Here is a 15,973-nt window from a genome sequence, read left to right as displayed (position 1 = left end):
GATACACACAACAGGGAGTGATTGTTCACTGGAAGGTGGCAGCATTTGACCAAGACGTAGGATTTTTGACTTGGGGAAGATGAGTGTTTCCAAGTGGGGCAAACATAGCAAGTGAAGGTTGGGAGGCAGGAAATTCAAAGACACGATAAGAGAAGGCAGTGTTTCAGTTTGCTTGTGGTATTAATGGTATGAGGGGGACTCTGGGTTACAGCTGGGAAATTAGGTTGGAATCAAATTATCAGAGTTCTTGAATGTCAAGGTAATGAGGTTTGCCTTTATTCTCTAGGAAACAAAAAGCCATTGGAGGTTTTTGTTTTGTTAAGGGTTCTTGGGTTTTTTTATTTTGTTTTGTTTTAGCAGAAAGTGACATAAACAGAAATGTAGCTAGGAAAGTTTTTCAAAATAATGTGTAGCTAGAAGTGGGAAAGATTGGAGACAAGAGGGTTAATTGGAAGACAACAATCCAGCAAGAAGTAATGAACAGGGGATCCCTGGGTGGCTCAGTGGTTTAGCGCCTGCCTTTGGCCCAGGGCATGGTCCTAGAGTCCCGGGATCGAGTCCCACGTCAGGCTCCCTGCATGGAGCCTGCTTCTCCCTCTGCCTGTGTCTCTGCCTCTCTCTCTCTCTCTGTGTGTCTCTCATGAATAAATAAATAAAATGAAGAAGAAGAAGAAGAAGAAGAACTAGAACAAGAACAAGAACAAGAACAAGAACAAGAAATAGTAGTAGTGATGGACGTCAGCCTGGGACGGGGCTAAGGGACTGAAATGTCTCAACCCAGATTTGCTAAAGCCCTAACCCCCAAGGTGACTGCACTTGGAGAGGTTGGTAAGGTTAAATGAGGTCCTAAGGGTGGGGTCAAAATCCCATCGGATTGGTGGTCTTATGAGAAAGAGGAGAGCGATCACTCTTTCTAAGAGTAGAGACTCTCACTCAGTGAGAAGGGGGCTATCTATAAGCCAGGCAGAGAGTCCTCACCCGAATCAGACCATGAGCATCCACATCTGACTTCCAGCCTTCAAAACCATGAGAAAGCAAACTGCTATTGTTCAAGTCACCCAGTCCGTAGTGTTTAGTGATGGTGGCCCAAGCAGACTAAGACAAACAGTTGCATTAGGAATGGCAGGGAAAGAACACATGTCAGCAAGTCCCCATGGAAATAGAATCAACAGGATTTGACAACGAACCCACTTGGCAACGTGAGAGGCAAAGGTCAACAGTGGCTCTGAGTCTAAGTCAGTGACCAGAAGGTGTCTCTGAATTTGCAGATTCAGAGATCCAAGGGGGAAGAACAATTCTGAGGGAAAATAGCTTAATTTTTGTTTCTGCTAAGTTTGGTGATTGAATTTGAGGTGTCGATGACATAACCATGCAGGCTTCCAGCAGCACGCAAACAGAACGATGGATTTGTTGGCTAAGAGAGATGCCTGAACTAAAAATATAGTTCATTTTGGAGTCATCTTCAGAGGGATACCACCAAGGATGGGTCACGGATGAATAAAAGCATTCATGTACAAGAATGATCCTGATCCTGATCCTGAGTTAACCAAGAATAATGCCAATCTGTGTGTTTGCTACCTAGGCCTGACTTACATGAGATTTTTACAAATTCTAGAACTTGTACTTTAAAAGATACTTGGAAATGTCGAAGATCTACCTTCGAAATGGTAAATAAAATGTAGCTTAAGTACCTCAAATGTCCCCTTCTGCTTTGCTACATGTGTAATTTGTCTCTGTTGGCAAGAAGACCAAACAGAACTTACTAGGCCATACAGGCAGCAAACAAGATACTATGATCCTGAAGCCGGGTAGAAGGTCAACTGTTCTTCAAATCAAGCACATACTAGCTCTAAGAGGACTGAAAGAAAAAAATGGAACATTCTATCCCATAGGGATACTGATTAGCAAAAGAATTCTACACCTAGGAATCCTTGGTTCTTGAATTTCACAAGTGAGAATGGAGTAACTAAATAGGAGAGAGACAAGAAGCAAAAAAAGAAAATAGCTAAAATAGAACAAGATCATTGTAAAACAAAGGAAACTTTCACAAATGTTCAGCTAAGTGGGATAATAAGTAGGACATTTAGTGAATAAATACCTTTAGGGTACTTCCTGAAAAAAAGTGGCCGCCTATCAAGAACAATCAATTTCCAAAATTCATAGAACTTGAAGATATAGGCTTGGGATTTCCCACTAGACAGGCCACTAAATAGGGACTAAAAATCTTGGCCACGTGGTCTCCTGAACCCAGACATAAAGGAAAGAGTTGAATGAAACATGGGGATTCCTTTAACTTAATACCCATTATAGAAATTCATCATCTTTAACAAAAATATATGTATATCAAAGCACCTGCGTGGCTCAGTGGTTGAGCAACTGCCTTCAGTTCAGGTGGTGATCCCGGGGTTCTGGGATCAAGTTCTGCATCGGGCTCCCCGCAGGGAGCCTGCTTCTCCCTCCGCCTGTCTCTGCCTCTCTCTCCCAGTATCTCTCATGAATAAATAAATAAAATCTTTTTTAAAAATGTGTATATCATTCCCATTTCCCAGAAGCAATGACTTTCAATTATTTATTTCTTTTGCTATTTAGTGACATATTTCTAAATTTTATCTACATGTTGCTATTTCTGGACTCTCCAATCTAGACATTTCTGTTGACCGCCTGTTAATGTAGTGTCAAGATTTGCTGCTCTTGTTCCATGCTCCCACAACGCAGACACACAGACACACATTGTTCTCTGTCTCTTTTTCTGCCCAGTTTGGTCAGACCACACTTTATGGGTGTATCAGTTCTCATTAGTTTCATTGTTATGACTCCATAAATCCTGTTCATGGCTGAGCCTCATAGTCTTCTTTGGTTTTATTCCCTTTCCTAGTCGACCTTCAGTTTTTCCCTGGAGTGGTTTGTGCTGTTTTTCTTAATTGTCTGGTTTTCTCTGAAACTATCATTTATTCATTTCCCAAACTCTCTGCCAGAGCGGTTGTTTTCCTCAATATAATCAAACACATTAGATAATCGACCAGTGCCTTTCTTTTGCCTTGGCCACTTCCCTCTGCATGTCTTCAATTTCCTGTTTCATTTGGACCTGGCTGATCTCCAGATCTGCTAACAGCTGTTGCCTCAGGTCCTTATTCACTTCCATTCTAAGAATTCCCTTACTCTCCTTCTGCATACATGGCTCTCCCCATGCAACTTCTTTCTTTTCCCCCCACTTTCCTTCTTTTTCACTCAATAAATATTGAGTGACCACTATATTCCAGGCATTGTTCTGGGTGCCAGATAGAGCAGAACTAGCAGTAAAGACGTCAGCATTGGAGTTACCTTCTAAACATCTCAAGGCAATTAGATGTAGAATTACTGAGTTCAGAGAGAGGTTAGGGTTGGAGGCAGACATTTGAGAATCACGCACTTATAAATGGAATTTAAAGCCAGTGGATTTGATGAGGTCACCCAGGGAGTGAGCATCAACCGAGGAGGTATCTGGGACGCATCAACATTTAGATGCAGGAGGGAGGACAAGGCATATCCAGTAAAAAAAAAAAAAAAAAAAAAAAAAAGAGAGAGAGAGAAAAGAGAGAGAGAGAAAGAGAATGAGATGTGGTCATGGAGGTAGGAGAACCAAGGAAAAGTGGTGAAGAAAGCATCTCACACGGCTGCTTACTCTCCCTGCCTATCAGGGAGGGCCCAGATCCTCTTTACAGGGTTTTCAGCTGATTACACCCAGTCTTGGATAAACTTCTTGATTGACTCAAAATCAACTGCTTTGGGATCTTAATTCATCTGCAAAATCCCTTCATTCTTGCCATATATTATTGGCTAGAAGGAAGCTACAAGGGGAGGGGAGAAACACAGGGCTTGAAACACAGGGGGCAAGAGTCTGGGGTCCCCTAGAATCTGTTTCCCACTGAGAGGTTCAGTTGAAAGGGAAACATTAATGACTCAGAAGAGAGGTGGCAACTGCAGATGCAATTTCCTTGCCTGAGTCAGAGGGAACAGGGCAAAAGCACAGGTAGACAGAGCATAGCTGTCCGAGTGAACATGCAGAAGGTAGAGAATGTGAGTCTGGGTGCAGGCAGGCTGCTCGAGGTGATGGTGGGGCCTTACACTAGTCCCTTCCTGTGCTGGATCTTCTATATTCCAATTCCTCTGGGTCTTTCCTTGTCATAAAACGTACTCAAATTCCTGAGAAAGGGCCATGGGAGTCTGTATTATCTAAAACTTGACATGTCTGAAAATACCCTCATTCTACCTTTAATATGCTGCATCCAGAATTCTGGGTTGGAAATAACTTGCCCTCAGCATTTTCAAGATCCTGCTCCACCGTGTTCTAGCTTCCAGCGCTGCTGCTAAGAAGTCTGATGATAGTCTGAGCTTTAATACTCTTCTGTTTATGTGCAACTGTTCTGAAACACTGAAATTTCAGTATCATAAGCCTGGTGGGGGTGTTTTTATTTTTTGTTCTATGCACCTGTCCATGGGCCCCTCAGTCTAGAAACTCATATCCTTCAATTCTGGGGGAATTCCTATAGGATTTCTTTTCTTTTCTTTTCTTTTCTTTTCTTTTCTTTTCTTTCTTTCTTTCTTTCTTTTCTTTCTTTCTTTCTTTCTTTCTTTCTTTCTTTTTTTAAGATTTTATTTATTTATTCACAAGAGACACAGGGAAAGGCAGAGACACAGGCAGAGGGAGAAGCAGGCTCCCTGCAGGGAGCCTGATGTGGGACTCGATCCTGGGACCCGCGGATCACTACCTGAGCTGAAGGCAGACGCTCAACTGCCGAGCCACCCGGGTGCCCCTACTGTAGGATTTCTTTAACAATTTCCTCTATCTATCATTGTTTTCTTTCTTGAGCTCCTGTTACTGGATTTGGGGCTTTCTGAGTCAATTCCATAATTTTCTTATCTTTCTCTTTCATTTCCTAGATATTTTTTTGGTTCTATTTTCTGGTAAGTTTCCTCACCTTTATCTTGACCCATTTTATGGATTACATTTTTACCTCATAGTTTTAATTTTTAGGAGCTCTTCTTCCTTTCAATTGTAGAATATCGGGTATAAAGCCAAACTGCCTGGGGTCCCCTCCTGATACCATTTGCAAGCTGTGTGATCTGGGACAAATTACTTCACCCCACATGTCTCAGTTTATTCATGCGCAGTGTAGTCATATGCACATGTCACAGTGTTCTTGTGAACATCCAATGAGTTAATAGACACAAAGTGTTTAGAATACTATCTGATAAATAAATGTTAACAGTGACTATTGTTATTATTGTTTATCTGAGGATATTAAAGTGCTTTCAGAATTTTTCTTCTGTTCACTGCAGTCTTTACTTCTCTGAGTTTATTTATTTTATTTTTTTTAAAGATTTTATTTATTTATTCATGAGAGACACAGAGAGAGAGAGAGGCAGAGACAGAGGCAGAGGGAGAAGCAGGCTCCAAGCAGGGAACCTGATGTGGGACTCGACCCTGGGTCTCCAGGATCACGCCCAGAACTGAAGGCAGGTGCTAAACCACTGAGCCACCCAGGTGTCCCTGAGTTTATTTCTTTAGTGCATTTATTTTTTTCACACTAAAAGTTTTTCTTGGCAATCTGATGATTTCTACCTGAATTCATGTTTATGAGGTGTGTGTGCAGTGGGTGGTTGGGTATTGGACTGGTGAGCTTCAAAATGGAGTAAAAAGGGATCCCTGGGTGGCACAGCGGTTTAGCGCCTGCCTTTGGCCCAGGGCGCGATCCTGGAGACCCGGGATCGAATCCCACGTCGGGCTCCCGGTGCATGGAGCCTGCTTCTCCCTCTGCCTGTGTCTTTGCCTCTCTCTCTCTCTCTCTATGACTCATAAATAAATACAAATTAAAAAAAATAAAAAAAAAACAAAATGGAGTAAAAAGATAGAGAGCTGAATACTCAAATGTCAGCATCTGTAGATTTACTTTTTAAGATTTTATTCATTTATTTGACAGAGAGAGAGTGCACAAACAGGAAGAGCAAGAGAGGGAGAAGCAGGCTCTCCGCTGACCAGGGAGCCCAACACGGGGCTCAATCCCAGGACCCTGGAACCATGACCTGAGACGAAGGCAGATGTCCAGCCAGTTGAGCCACCCAGGTGCCCTAGCATCGGTAGGTCTTGACTCCTGAGCTGGTCAGTTCCCTAAAGAGGAATCGTCTGATTTTCTGCCTAGAAGGGCATACATTTGGTTCTCGGAATTTGGGGAGCTGGGGAGGGAAAAAGGCCACTGATCAGTAGTTTATCAGATTAGAATCAATCTCCTTCTCCAACATGTCACATCTTACAATCAGCTGAGCAAACCTCCAAGTTAACCCCTCCACCTCCTGCTGGGAATGGAGGAGCACAGTTGCTTGCCTGTGTAGGGCAGAGGGGGGCCAGAGGGTGGACAGTGTTATCAGCTCCTTCTACAAACATTTAATTAATCCTCACTCCTTATTGCTTTTCAGAGGCACCCACTGTCTCCAGATTCTGTGCTTTTGCGCTCTGTGGTACACATGTGATCTCGCTTCTCCCTGGCTTCCTCTCACTGAGCCCTCACCCAAGCTTCAGTTCCAGAGTCTCCAGTTTGCTAAGTTGATTCCAAAATTTTAGTAGACAACTCTCATCTGTTCTTGTCTCTTTTCCTGTTCCTTTCTCTTTTTTAAAAAATTTTATTTATTTATTTGAGAGAGAGAGAGAGGGGGAGAGCATGAGCCGGGGGAGGGGGAGTTACAGAGGGAGAGAGATAAGCGGACTCCCCGCTCAGTGGGGAGCCCCACACAGGGGCTCCACCCCAGGATCCTGAGATCATGATCTGAGCCAAAGTCAAATGTTTAGCTCACTGAGCCACCCAGGGACCCCTTCCTGTTCATTTTCTAAAAATTAAACAATCGAAAAAATTTTGATTGTGATAAATTACATATAACAAAGTTTACCATCTTAATCACTTTTTAGTGTATAGTTCAGTAGTGTTCAGTATACTCACATGCTTGCACAACCAACCTCAGAAGAGTATCATCTTGCAAAACTTAAACTCTTCACCCATTAAACAACACCCCATTTCCCCCTCCCCTCAGCTCCCAGTAGCCACCACTCTACTTTCTGTTTCTATGAATCTATGAATCTGACTGTTCTAAGTCCCTTGTTTTTTTTGTTTGTTTGTTTTGTTTTGTTTTGTTTTTCTAAGTCCCTTGTTTAGATGGATTCATACAGTTTTTGTCTTTAGTAACTGGCTTATTTCACTTAGCATAATGTCTCCAATGTATGTCCACATTGTAGTACATATCAGACTTCCCTTCCTTTTTAAGGCTAAATAATTTAAAAATGTTTACTTTTTTTTTCTTAAGATTTTATTTATTCACAAGAGACACAGAGAGAGGCAGAGACACAGGCAGAGGGAGAAGCAGGCTTGCTACTGGGAGCCCGATGTGGGACTCGACCCCAGGACCCTGGGATCACGACCTGAGCCAAAGGCAGATGCTCAACCACTGAGCCACCCAAGTGCCCTTTACTATCATTTTTAATTTTTATTATAGGTCTTGGTCTTTTGTCCTTATGTTCATAATTTTGTTGTATCTTCCCCATCCCTTTAGCCATGGTTTCAGTGGAGCTTCAGGAAGCAGAGATAAACTTGAAAGCCTGACCTTGTCCTTAAGAGGAAACCCATATTCCATTTACGAAATGTAGCATTTAAGGACATATTCTCTGTTGCTTTTGAGAATCTCTTTAGCTGTATGAGACTCCTTCAAGGAGAACAGAATAATGGAGTTACATTTAGTCCTCACTTAGCCAGAGGAAAAAAAACCTATGTTTTGACATTAAGCAGAAAAGCTACCTCAAGGAGTTGTCTTCTCAGTATGCTCCTAAGCTCCCTCCTGGGGAATCGAATGTCATGGTCTCCAAGTGTGGTCCCCAGGCCCACAGGAGAAATGCAAATTCTCAGGCCCCGCTTCTAACCTACTGAATCTGAAAATCTGGGGCTACAAAGCTGCATCTAGACATCAGTCATTCTATTTAGTCTTAATCCAAACGTTTCCAAGATTCCCGGGCTCTGAGGTGGTCATCTTTCAGAAGTCCTGAGAGAGCCCACGCTACAAGCAGCACCCATGTTAGGGACTTTTCTGAAAAGGCAAGTCTTGCCACATATTTATGCTACCCAACCCCTTCCTGATCCTGCATGCCACTGGCCACACTGGCTGAACCAGGAGAGCACCAGCCAATCCACTGGATGGTCAAGACCATACTATCCTCTCTTCAGGACATGAATTATAGACACCAAAACCATAGTCAGTGCTGAACTGCTGAAGGGATATAAAAACCAAGAGTGACAGCCACAGTGGGCTCTGTGTCAGCACAGCTCCTGTGACCTTTCCATTTGCCTTCATGTCCTGAGTGAGTATATATTTCTTGCATCACAGAGACATATTAACTCTTGGGAAGAAACACTGATTGGTCATAGTTATGATTATCCATTGAACAGCTTGCCTAAACTATAGCTTGTCCATGCTGTCGTCCTGTGATGGCAGCTGCATATAAACAAATTGATGTCTCTGTCCAATATCTATTTAATTTTCCATGTGTGAGCGCAAATTTGGTAGCATTCTCACTTCATTCCAATGCTGAACTCTTGGAGTTCTTTTGCAATTGCTTCTGCTTCTCTGAGAAACTGGTGAAAATTGCTTTGTAAATCAACAACCAAAGAATCAATTTCAGTGATGTTCTTTTAAAGAATCCAAAGATGAAGAGTCCCCATAGGCCACTGTCACTGCACTCCAAGGTTTAGAAGGAAATAGTCTGAAAATGAAAGCAAAGAAAATCACAACATATTATCCAAAAGGTTATGTGATAGTGAATAAAAGCTAGAATAGGAGTTTAGAAGTGAATGTTTGTTCTGAGAACAATATTAACATAATAGGACTACCAGGATCAAGCTTTAATTTTTCAGGTCATGGTTACTGATTTAAGAACTGATGCAAATAAAAATTGTTATCAGACAGCTGCTTGCAAAGATGTTTTAAATCCCACATGTCTTCTTTTAATATTATATTGCTGTAAAATAGCCCAGGATGGGAGAGACCATATAGGTCATCTAATCCAATTATGCATTTTATTCATGCCTGGCTCACTTCTATACCCCTAAAGAAATGACAACCAAATGACCCCGGCATTGCCGTTGATGACAGATCCATGTATCACGCCTTATATAGTAACTCTACAAAAAACAAAACAGACCAACAACAGAAACGACTTTGAAACACAAAATATGCTACTTTGAAATATGGTTCTTGTAAATGTTTGGAAAAGTGGTGGTTTCTTCTTCTGTCATTCCTGGGGGAGAGGATGTTAACCATTTGGCGGACACTGGTTATTGTCGGCAGAATTGGTTCTCAATTTCCAAATGTTTGCTTGGCACACAACTGCTCAAAATAAAGCTTACATTCCCTAGCTTTCCTTAGGGCTATGTGTTTCAGACTTACTGCTGTGTTACAAATTATCCCCAAGCTTAGAGGCTTAACACAACCTCTTTATTATGCTCACAGATTCTGTGGGTCAGGATTTGGGGCAGGCCATCACAGAGCTGGCTGCTTCCGTCATCCTGGCATGACTTCTTTCAAAGCAGTCATAAACCCATCCGGATTCAGGAGGAGGGGAATTAAGATTTCAACTCTTGATGGGGGAATGGCAAGGCCACACTGTGGAAGAACACAAGGGACAGGAGATATTTTTAGTGTTCCCTTTGAAAATGCAACCTGCCATACCTTGGATGTGGCCATCTTGCCTAAGTTCTGGCCAAGATGGTTTAAGAGGAACTGGTGTGATGAACTTTCTGGAAGTGTTCTTAGAGAGGCGTGTTTGTGTTTGGATGGAGACGTGGGGATGGAGGGAAGTGGGGGTGGGGGAGGTGGAATCACTTTTCTTTCCCACTTTTCTCTTGGCTTAAATGTGAATGAGATGACTGGCGGTAGAGCAGCAATTCTGGACTGCTACCAAATTTGGATCCACAAACAGGATTACAGAGCAATGAGCTAGAAGGAGCCTGGGTACCTGAGGACCATGGAACCACCATACCAGTCCTGAACTGCTTACCTTTACGTTATAGAGAAATAAGCTTCTGTCTTCCTAAAGCTACTGTATTGTGCATTTTCTCCCACGCTCGAACAATGCTAATTAATCTTAATAAAATTATCATCATAAGGGGACGCCTGGGTGGCTCAGTCTGCTAAGTGTCTACCTTTGGCTCACGATCTGGGGGTCCTAGGATCGAGCCCCACAACATACGCCCTGCTCACCGGGGAGCCTGCTTCTCGCTCTCCTTCTGTGCACATGCTCTCTCTCAATAAATAAACTCTTCTAAAAAGTCATAAATGAAGGCACATGATGAAAATTCATCTTAACTGCTGGATCTATAAAGATACTAATGCTTACATGGTGTATATAATGCTTACACAGTTAAGAGTTGGACTAATATTGCCCTTTATGAGAATCATAGTATTTTATAAAAGCTTATGGCTTAAAATGTTCACAATTAGATGTATTTTACTGTATTTCAAAATGACATACTATCATGAGGTTGATAAGCAGAAATCGAGAAATACATTCACTCATGGAGCGATTATAAGTTGAATTATGAACAAAGGGTTAATATCAAGATGAATTTATTTTTTTCCAAGATGAATTTCTATAAAATTTTCTGAGTCATGTGTGTTCTTTTTTTTTTCTTTTTTTTTTTTTTTTGTGAGTGGAAAGATTAATCAGAATAGCTGGGCTTGCTCTTCAAATATTTTATTTACAATATGATGTCATTATCGAAAATGAAGTACCTGTTTTGAAAAAAAAAAAAAGTTACTTAGGGGCACCTGGGTGGCTCAGCGGGTTAAGCGTCTGCGTTTGGGTCAAGTCATGATCCCCTGGTCCCGGGAACAAGCCCAGGGTCTGGCTCCCTGTTGAGCAGGGAGTCCCCCTCTTCCTCTCCCTCTGCCTCTACATTCCCATTCTCTTTCTAATAAATAAAATCTGGAAAGAACCCCCCCCCCCATTTAATTGGTAAAAAGCAATTTTCTAATTCAAAACTATGAACATTTGCCGAATAAGCCTCATTTCAAAGCCAAGGGCTTCAACTTTAAAAGTCCATGTCCCTGGTTCTAGTTCTCCTTATATTAAGAAACCTGTTTTGGAGATGGAATTCAAATCCCTCAGCGTGTAAGGTGAAGCTCTAAAATAAATAAGAGCCTCGTGGTGCAAAGCATATCTTGCTCGAAGACCATCTGTCTTGACGGTGACATTCCACCCCAAGCGCTGCACCGTCCTGCCGGCAGGGCCCCCCGCCCCCGCCCACAGCGCGTCTGTCTTCGTGGGCGCCTCGAGGGGCCGACGCCCGGGCCTCGGCGGGGCCGCCCGTGCTGAGCCGGCTGCGCGGCGGGAGGCCGGGCGGGGCAGCCAGGGGGAGCCCAGGGGCTGCGGCGAGGCCGGGGTCTCACTTCTTTGTCCAGAACCGGAGCCGCAGCTCGGGTGGCTCCGAACAAAAGGCGCCGCCGACACTTAGCTCGGGCCGGCGGGGCTCCCGGGGCGGGGCGGGGCGGGGGCTCTCCCGCTGGTCCGCGCCTTCGCCGCCCGGAGCCGCCGGGGCAGGTGCGCGGCGAGGCGCTGCGGGGCCGGGCGGCGCCCACGTGCCGAGCGCCGCCCCCCGCCCCGCCCCCGCCCGGCGGCTCCCGCTCCGCGCGCGGGCACGCCGGCCAGGTTGCCATGGTTCCCGCGGGTCACGTGGGCGCGCTCCGACGCCCCCTCCCGCTGGCGCGGCGCGGCGCGGCGGGGGCGGGGCGGCCCGGGCGGGGGGCGGGGGGGCGGGGGCGCGGGGAGCCGGGGGCCGCGGCGGGAGCGGGAGGAGCCGGAGGTGCAGCCCGCCCTCCCGGGGCCGCGCTCGCTCAGCCGCCGCCGCCGCACGGAGCCGCCGCCGCCGCCGCCGGGCCAGCCGGGCCAGCCGGGCCGCCGGGGCCCAGAGCGCCGCGCTCGCAGCCGGTAGCGCCGCCAGCGCCGTCCGCGCTCGCTCGGCGGCCGCGGGGCCGCAGGCCGGTCCGGGGAGGCGGCGAGGGCGGCGCCCGGGCGGCCGCCGCGGGGCCGGCAGGATGAGCATCGAGATCCCCGCGGGGCTGACGGAGCTGCTGCAGGGCTTCACGGTGGAGGTGCTCCGGCACCAGCCCGCGGACCTGCTGGACTTCGCGCTGCAGCACTTCACGCGCCTGCAGCAGGAGAACGAGCGCAGGGGCGCCGCGCGCTTCGGCCACGAGGCCAGGACCTGGGGGGACGCGGGCGCCGCCGCCGGGGGAGGCACCCCCAGCAAGGGGGTCAACTTCGCCGAGGAGCCCGCGCGCACCGACTCCGAGGACGCCGAGGAGGAGGAGGAGGCCGCGGACGCCGGCGCGTTCAACGGTGAGGACCCCCCTCCCGGTCCCCGCAGCCCGGTTCTCCCCCCCGGACCCCGCAGCGCGCCTCCGCCCCCTCCCCCCGGCCTTGGACCCCGCAGCCCGCCTCCGCCCCTCCCGGACCCGGCAGCCCGCAGCCCGCCTCCCCAGACCCCGCAGCTCCTCCCCAACCCGCAGCTCGCCGGCCCCCTCCGACCCCGCAGCCCGCCCCCTCCCCCCGCCCCCTCCGACCCAGCAGCCGCCTCCCCCCACCCCCTGGACCCCGCAGCCCGCCTCTCCCGCGTCCTCCCCCGCACCCCCGCCTCGTCCCCCGCACCCCCGCCTCGCCCCCCCGCGGCCATCCCGGGCTCCCCCCTCCGCGTGGCGCCCTCCCCCGGAGCTGGGGCGCTGCAGGGGTCCGGGCTCTCGGAGCAGGTGCCGGGGCTGGGCGCGCAGGCGGCTCACGGCCGCGGCGGGGGGGCGGGGGGCGGGGGGGCGTCGGACCCACAACTTTGCCTGCGGTCGGACAGACGGCGCTGGACCGACCGACAGCCCGTGCGTGGGGGAGGCACCTTGGGCTGGTGCACGGAGCGTCGCGGAGGGCAGGCGAGGGGCGCCGGGTCGGGCTGGCCTTGCTGCCGGGAGCGGCACCTTCACTGGGAGCGTGAAGCTGGGACTCGCTGGGGCAGGACACAGTTTATGACGGTAACTTTGACATTCTGGGAAACAGAGTCCTCTCTTATTTTCCCAATTTACCAGGACCGCGCTGTGCTATTTTTTGGACACGCAACAAAGGATCCTGTATTGCCTGCGACTCATGGGGTCTTTGGAATGAGGAAACGGGCTAATGGTTTGCTTTTTATTTTAAACAAGTATTCAATGATTTGGTGCCTTAAAAAATAAAAGTATGTGAAAAACACCGGTAGGAAGTTCTGAAAGCTTGTTGGTTGTCTTCAGAATGAAAAGCCAGTGAGTAATTGTAAGGACTGTGCCAGACACAAGCTAGAAAGAATGAATGAGAAAGAAAAAGGAAATTTTCTCAAATAGCTACTCCTAGCAAGTCCCACCCCTTCTGCTTACAAGCCTCTTTCCCTAACACACACACACGGTTACAGCCTCCTGTGCCTACAGTACATGCCTAAATCCCCTCTTTATGGCATCCCAAGTTAAAATTCCACGGTGTGCAAGTGTTTTTCTCTTTGTGGTGGAAGATAAACATGCATTTCGGCATTGCACCAGTCTGTATTTATTTACACTGCTTGCGGTTTGTGTGTCTGCAGTGTATTCCATAAAATGAAAATGTTCTAAAGTGTCATTTCCTTGAGTGTGTTCCTAGGAAGGTGTTTCCTTTCTTTGCAAATTTGTCGAAACCGTGTTTTGAAATTAATGTATTTTTAGCTCATCCGAAACAGTCACAAAACCCTGAATTAATAATAAGTATTCTTTGAAGATCAAAAGGAAAATTGTTACTTTAAAAATGTTCATCTTGGGCTTTTTATTGTTTCCAGGGATAAGATGATCATAGTCTCAGTTCTTTTTGCACAAGAATTTAATCAGATGCTTTCCTTGCTAGAAACAAGAAAAAGGTAAAAGCCGGCATATTTAAATAGAGGGGAAGGAGAAGCCAACAATAATGGATGACATAGAAAGGAGAGAAGCATCTAATACTCTTTTCTGCTCCTGACACATGCATGAACATATGTACGTGCGCTTTACACACACATATAGGAAGAAAAAAAAAAAGGTTTGTTTCCTAGGGTGGAGGAAACTAGGAACTAAGGGAGGTGGTAAAAAAAAAAAAAAAACAAAACCAACAAAACCCTATATATGTTTAGTATGATTTACTGTTAGTATAACTAAAATATTCTCTTTGTAGTACAATTCTTATGAAGTAGTTTGCATTGACGATTCTATTTTCTTTTTACAACAATGTAGTTTGTACACAAAACAGCTCTTATTTCCATTTTGTGTTGAATAAGCCATTAACTTCTAAACAGCAGGGATCATTTTATATGGTTTTATGTTCTCCAAGGCACCTTTATTGTAAAAATTACTCTGTGTGAGTTTTAATGAATACTCGTTAACCAGTTGCACTATTCATTTTCTCACCCTTATCCCCAAGGACTTTAAAACTTTTTGACTACAACCAAATACAATTCGACATTATGATATACATATATGCATATATGTATAACAGAAATTTTGGCAATGGCACTTCCTTCTAGTAGATGCACTTAGAAAATATCTACTAGAATATCAACTATTTTTTTAATATCAACTATTTTAATTAATTCTCTTATTACTATCTTTTAAGTATGTAAATTGTGTTTTAGTTTAGACCTTCAGTTTAAAAAAACATTATAGGCTACCAGGGGTTGACAAACGTTTTTGTAAAGAGCTAGACAGTAGTAAATATTTTAGGCTCTGTGAGCACCGTATGGTCTCCATTGAATATTCTTTAAAAAAAAAAAAAAAAACATTTTAAACACATGTTTCCTCTGGAGATGTGTTGGGGATGTACAAAATTGACCACAGACTAAGGCCATAGTTTGCTGGCCCCTGGCAGGAATTGGGGGAAAAAGTCAAATAGTGCCATTGGAAAACAAACAAACAGAAGTGAGCCTATCAATTTAATGTTTTGGTGCAAAAAATTGCCAAAAAAACATCGGATCCTGGGCAATTCTCCTAGCATAGTAAAGCATAAGTATTAGAAGACAAGTCTTAATTTACTTGCACAAGTCTTAATTTACAGCACAAGACCAACTGGGTCACTAATTTCTTAAATGTTAGTATGCATGTCAGGGAAGTTTGATTCAAAAATGAGTATTACCTGGCATTGCTCCTGGTGAGCTTATTTGAATAGGTTGGGGTGGAACAAGGGATCTTTTCTTTTTTTTTTTTCTTTCTCTCTTTCTTTCCTTTTTTTTTTTTTTATAGAGACGTCCCAGGTCATTCTGATATCCATAGTTCCCTGATCACACTGTGAGAAACACTGATCAACAGATAGTGATGATGATAATGTCTTTGTCATATCAACATTTTAAAAAAGTGGCCACCATTTATTGACGTTTGGTATGTGCTGGACATTATCTAAATGCTTTCATAATCAAATTCATAATCCCAGCTGTCACTTGTCCAGTGTTTAACAGCTAGGCTGCTGCAAAACCGGAAATGAAACACAGGTGGGCCTGGCTCCATCCCTCTGCTCTCAACTCCCAGGTTTTATCTCTGGAAGGGGCTGGGCCAGCATCACTTGAGCATCCCCTTTGTATCACATCTGCGTGAGACCCTGTGTTTTCTCTGTAAGGCTCTGAAAAATGAACTTGTCTGGGGTTACACACAGGACTAGTAAGTATCAGAGTCTGGTGTTTCTTAACTTCCATCTGTCTGACCCGAGAGAGTTCATCCTAAATTAAGTTTGTTCAGTGGACTGACTCACACAGATCAGGTTGTCCTGGTTATTTTTCCAGTAATGGTGATGAATTTGCATGGATTGGTTTGTACTCACTCTCATGAATCCTTTTAAGACAAGTGATGGTATTTATGAGAAGTTGGGCAAATTTTTGACCAGGAGACTGTTGCTCATTTG

The 15,973-nt window shown here is 45.6% G+C and overlaps 1 protein-coding gene and 1 long non-coding RNA gene across 5 annotated transcripts in view; both read left to right on the top strand.

The window, feature by feature from the left end:
• LOC112661395 (uncharacterized) overlaps positions 1 to 10,679 on the top strand; it is a 46,356-nt gene extending 35,677 nt beyond the window's left edge. The window contains exons 3-4 of the long non-coding RNA XR_007403484.1: positions 5,961 to 6,117; positions 6,454 to 10,679. This is a non-coding gene — a long non-coding RNA (uncharacterized LOC112661395). The remainder of the gene's footprint in view (positions 1 to 5,960; positions 6,118 to 6,453) is intronic.
• A 1,388-nt stretch (positions 10,680 to 12,067) lies between these two features.
• PRKAR2B (protein kinase cAMP-dependent type II regulatory subunit beta) overlaps positions 12,068 to 15,973 on the top strand; it is a 92,153-nt gene continuing 88,247 nt past the window's right edge. For 2 of the 4 annotated variants that reach the window (XM_049096365.1, XM_049096363.1), the window contains exons 1-2: positions 12,281 to 12,412; positions 13,144 to 13,234. In XM_049096365.1, the coding sequence (XP_048952322.1) occupies positions 13,216 to 13,234 (19 nt within the window). In that variant the 5' untranslated portion in view covers positions 12,281 to 12,412; positions 13,144 to 13,215. Of the gene's footprint in view, positions 12,413 to 13,143; positions 13,235 to 15,973 lie in introns of all 4 variants that reach the window. The other 2 variants (XM_025449360.3, XM_025449361.3) reach the window with 2 other exon arrangements.

This window comes from Canis lupus, chromosome 18 (genome assembly GCF_003254725.2).
Source record: "Canis lupus dingo isolate Sandy chromosome 18, ASM325472v2, whole genome shotgun sequence".
NCBI classification, from domain to species: Eukaryota; Metazoa; Chordata; class Mammalia; order Carnivora; family Canidae; genus Canis; species Canis lupus.
This window is presented reverse-complemented; position numbering and strand designations above follow the sequence as displayed.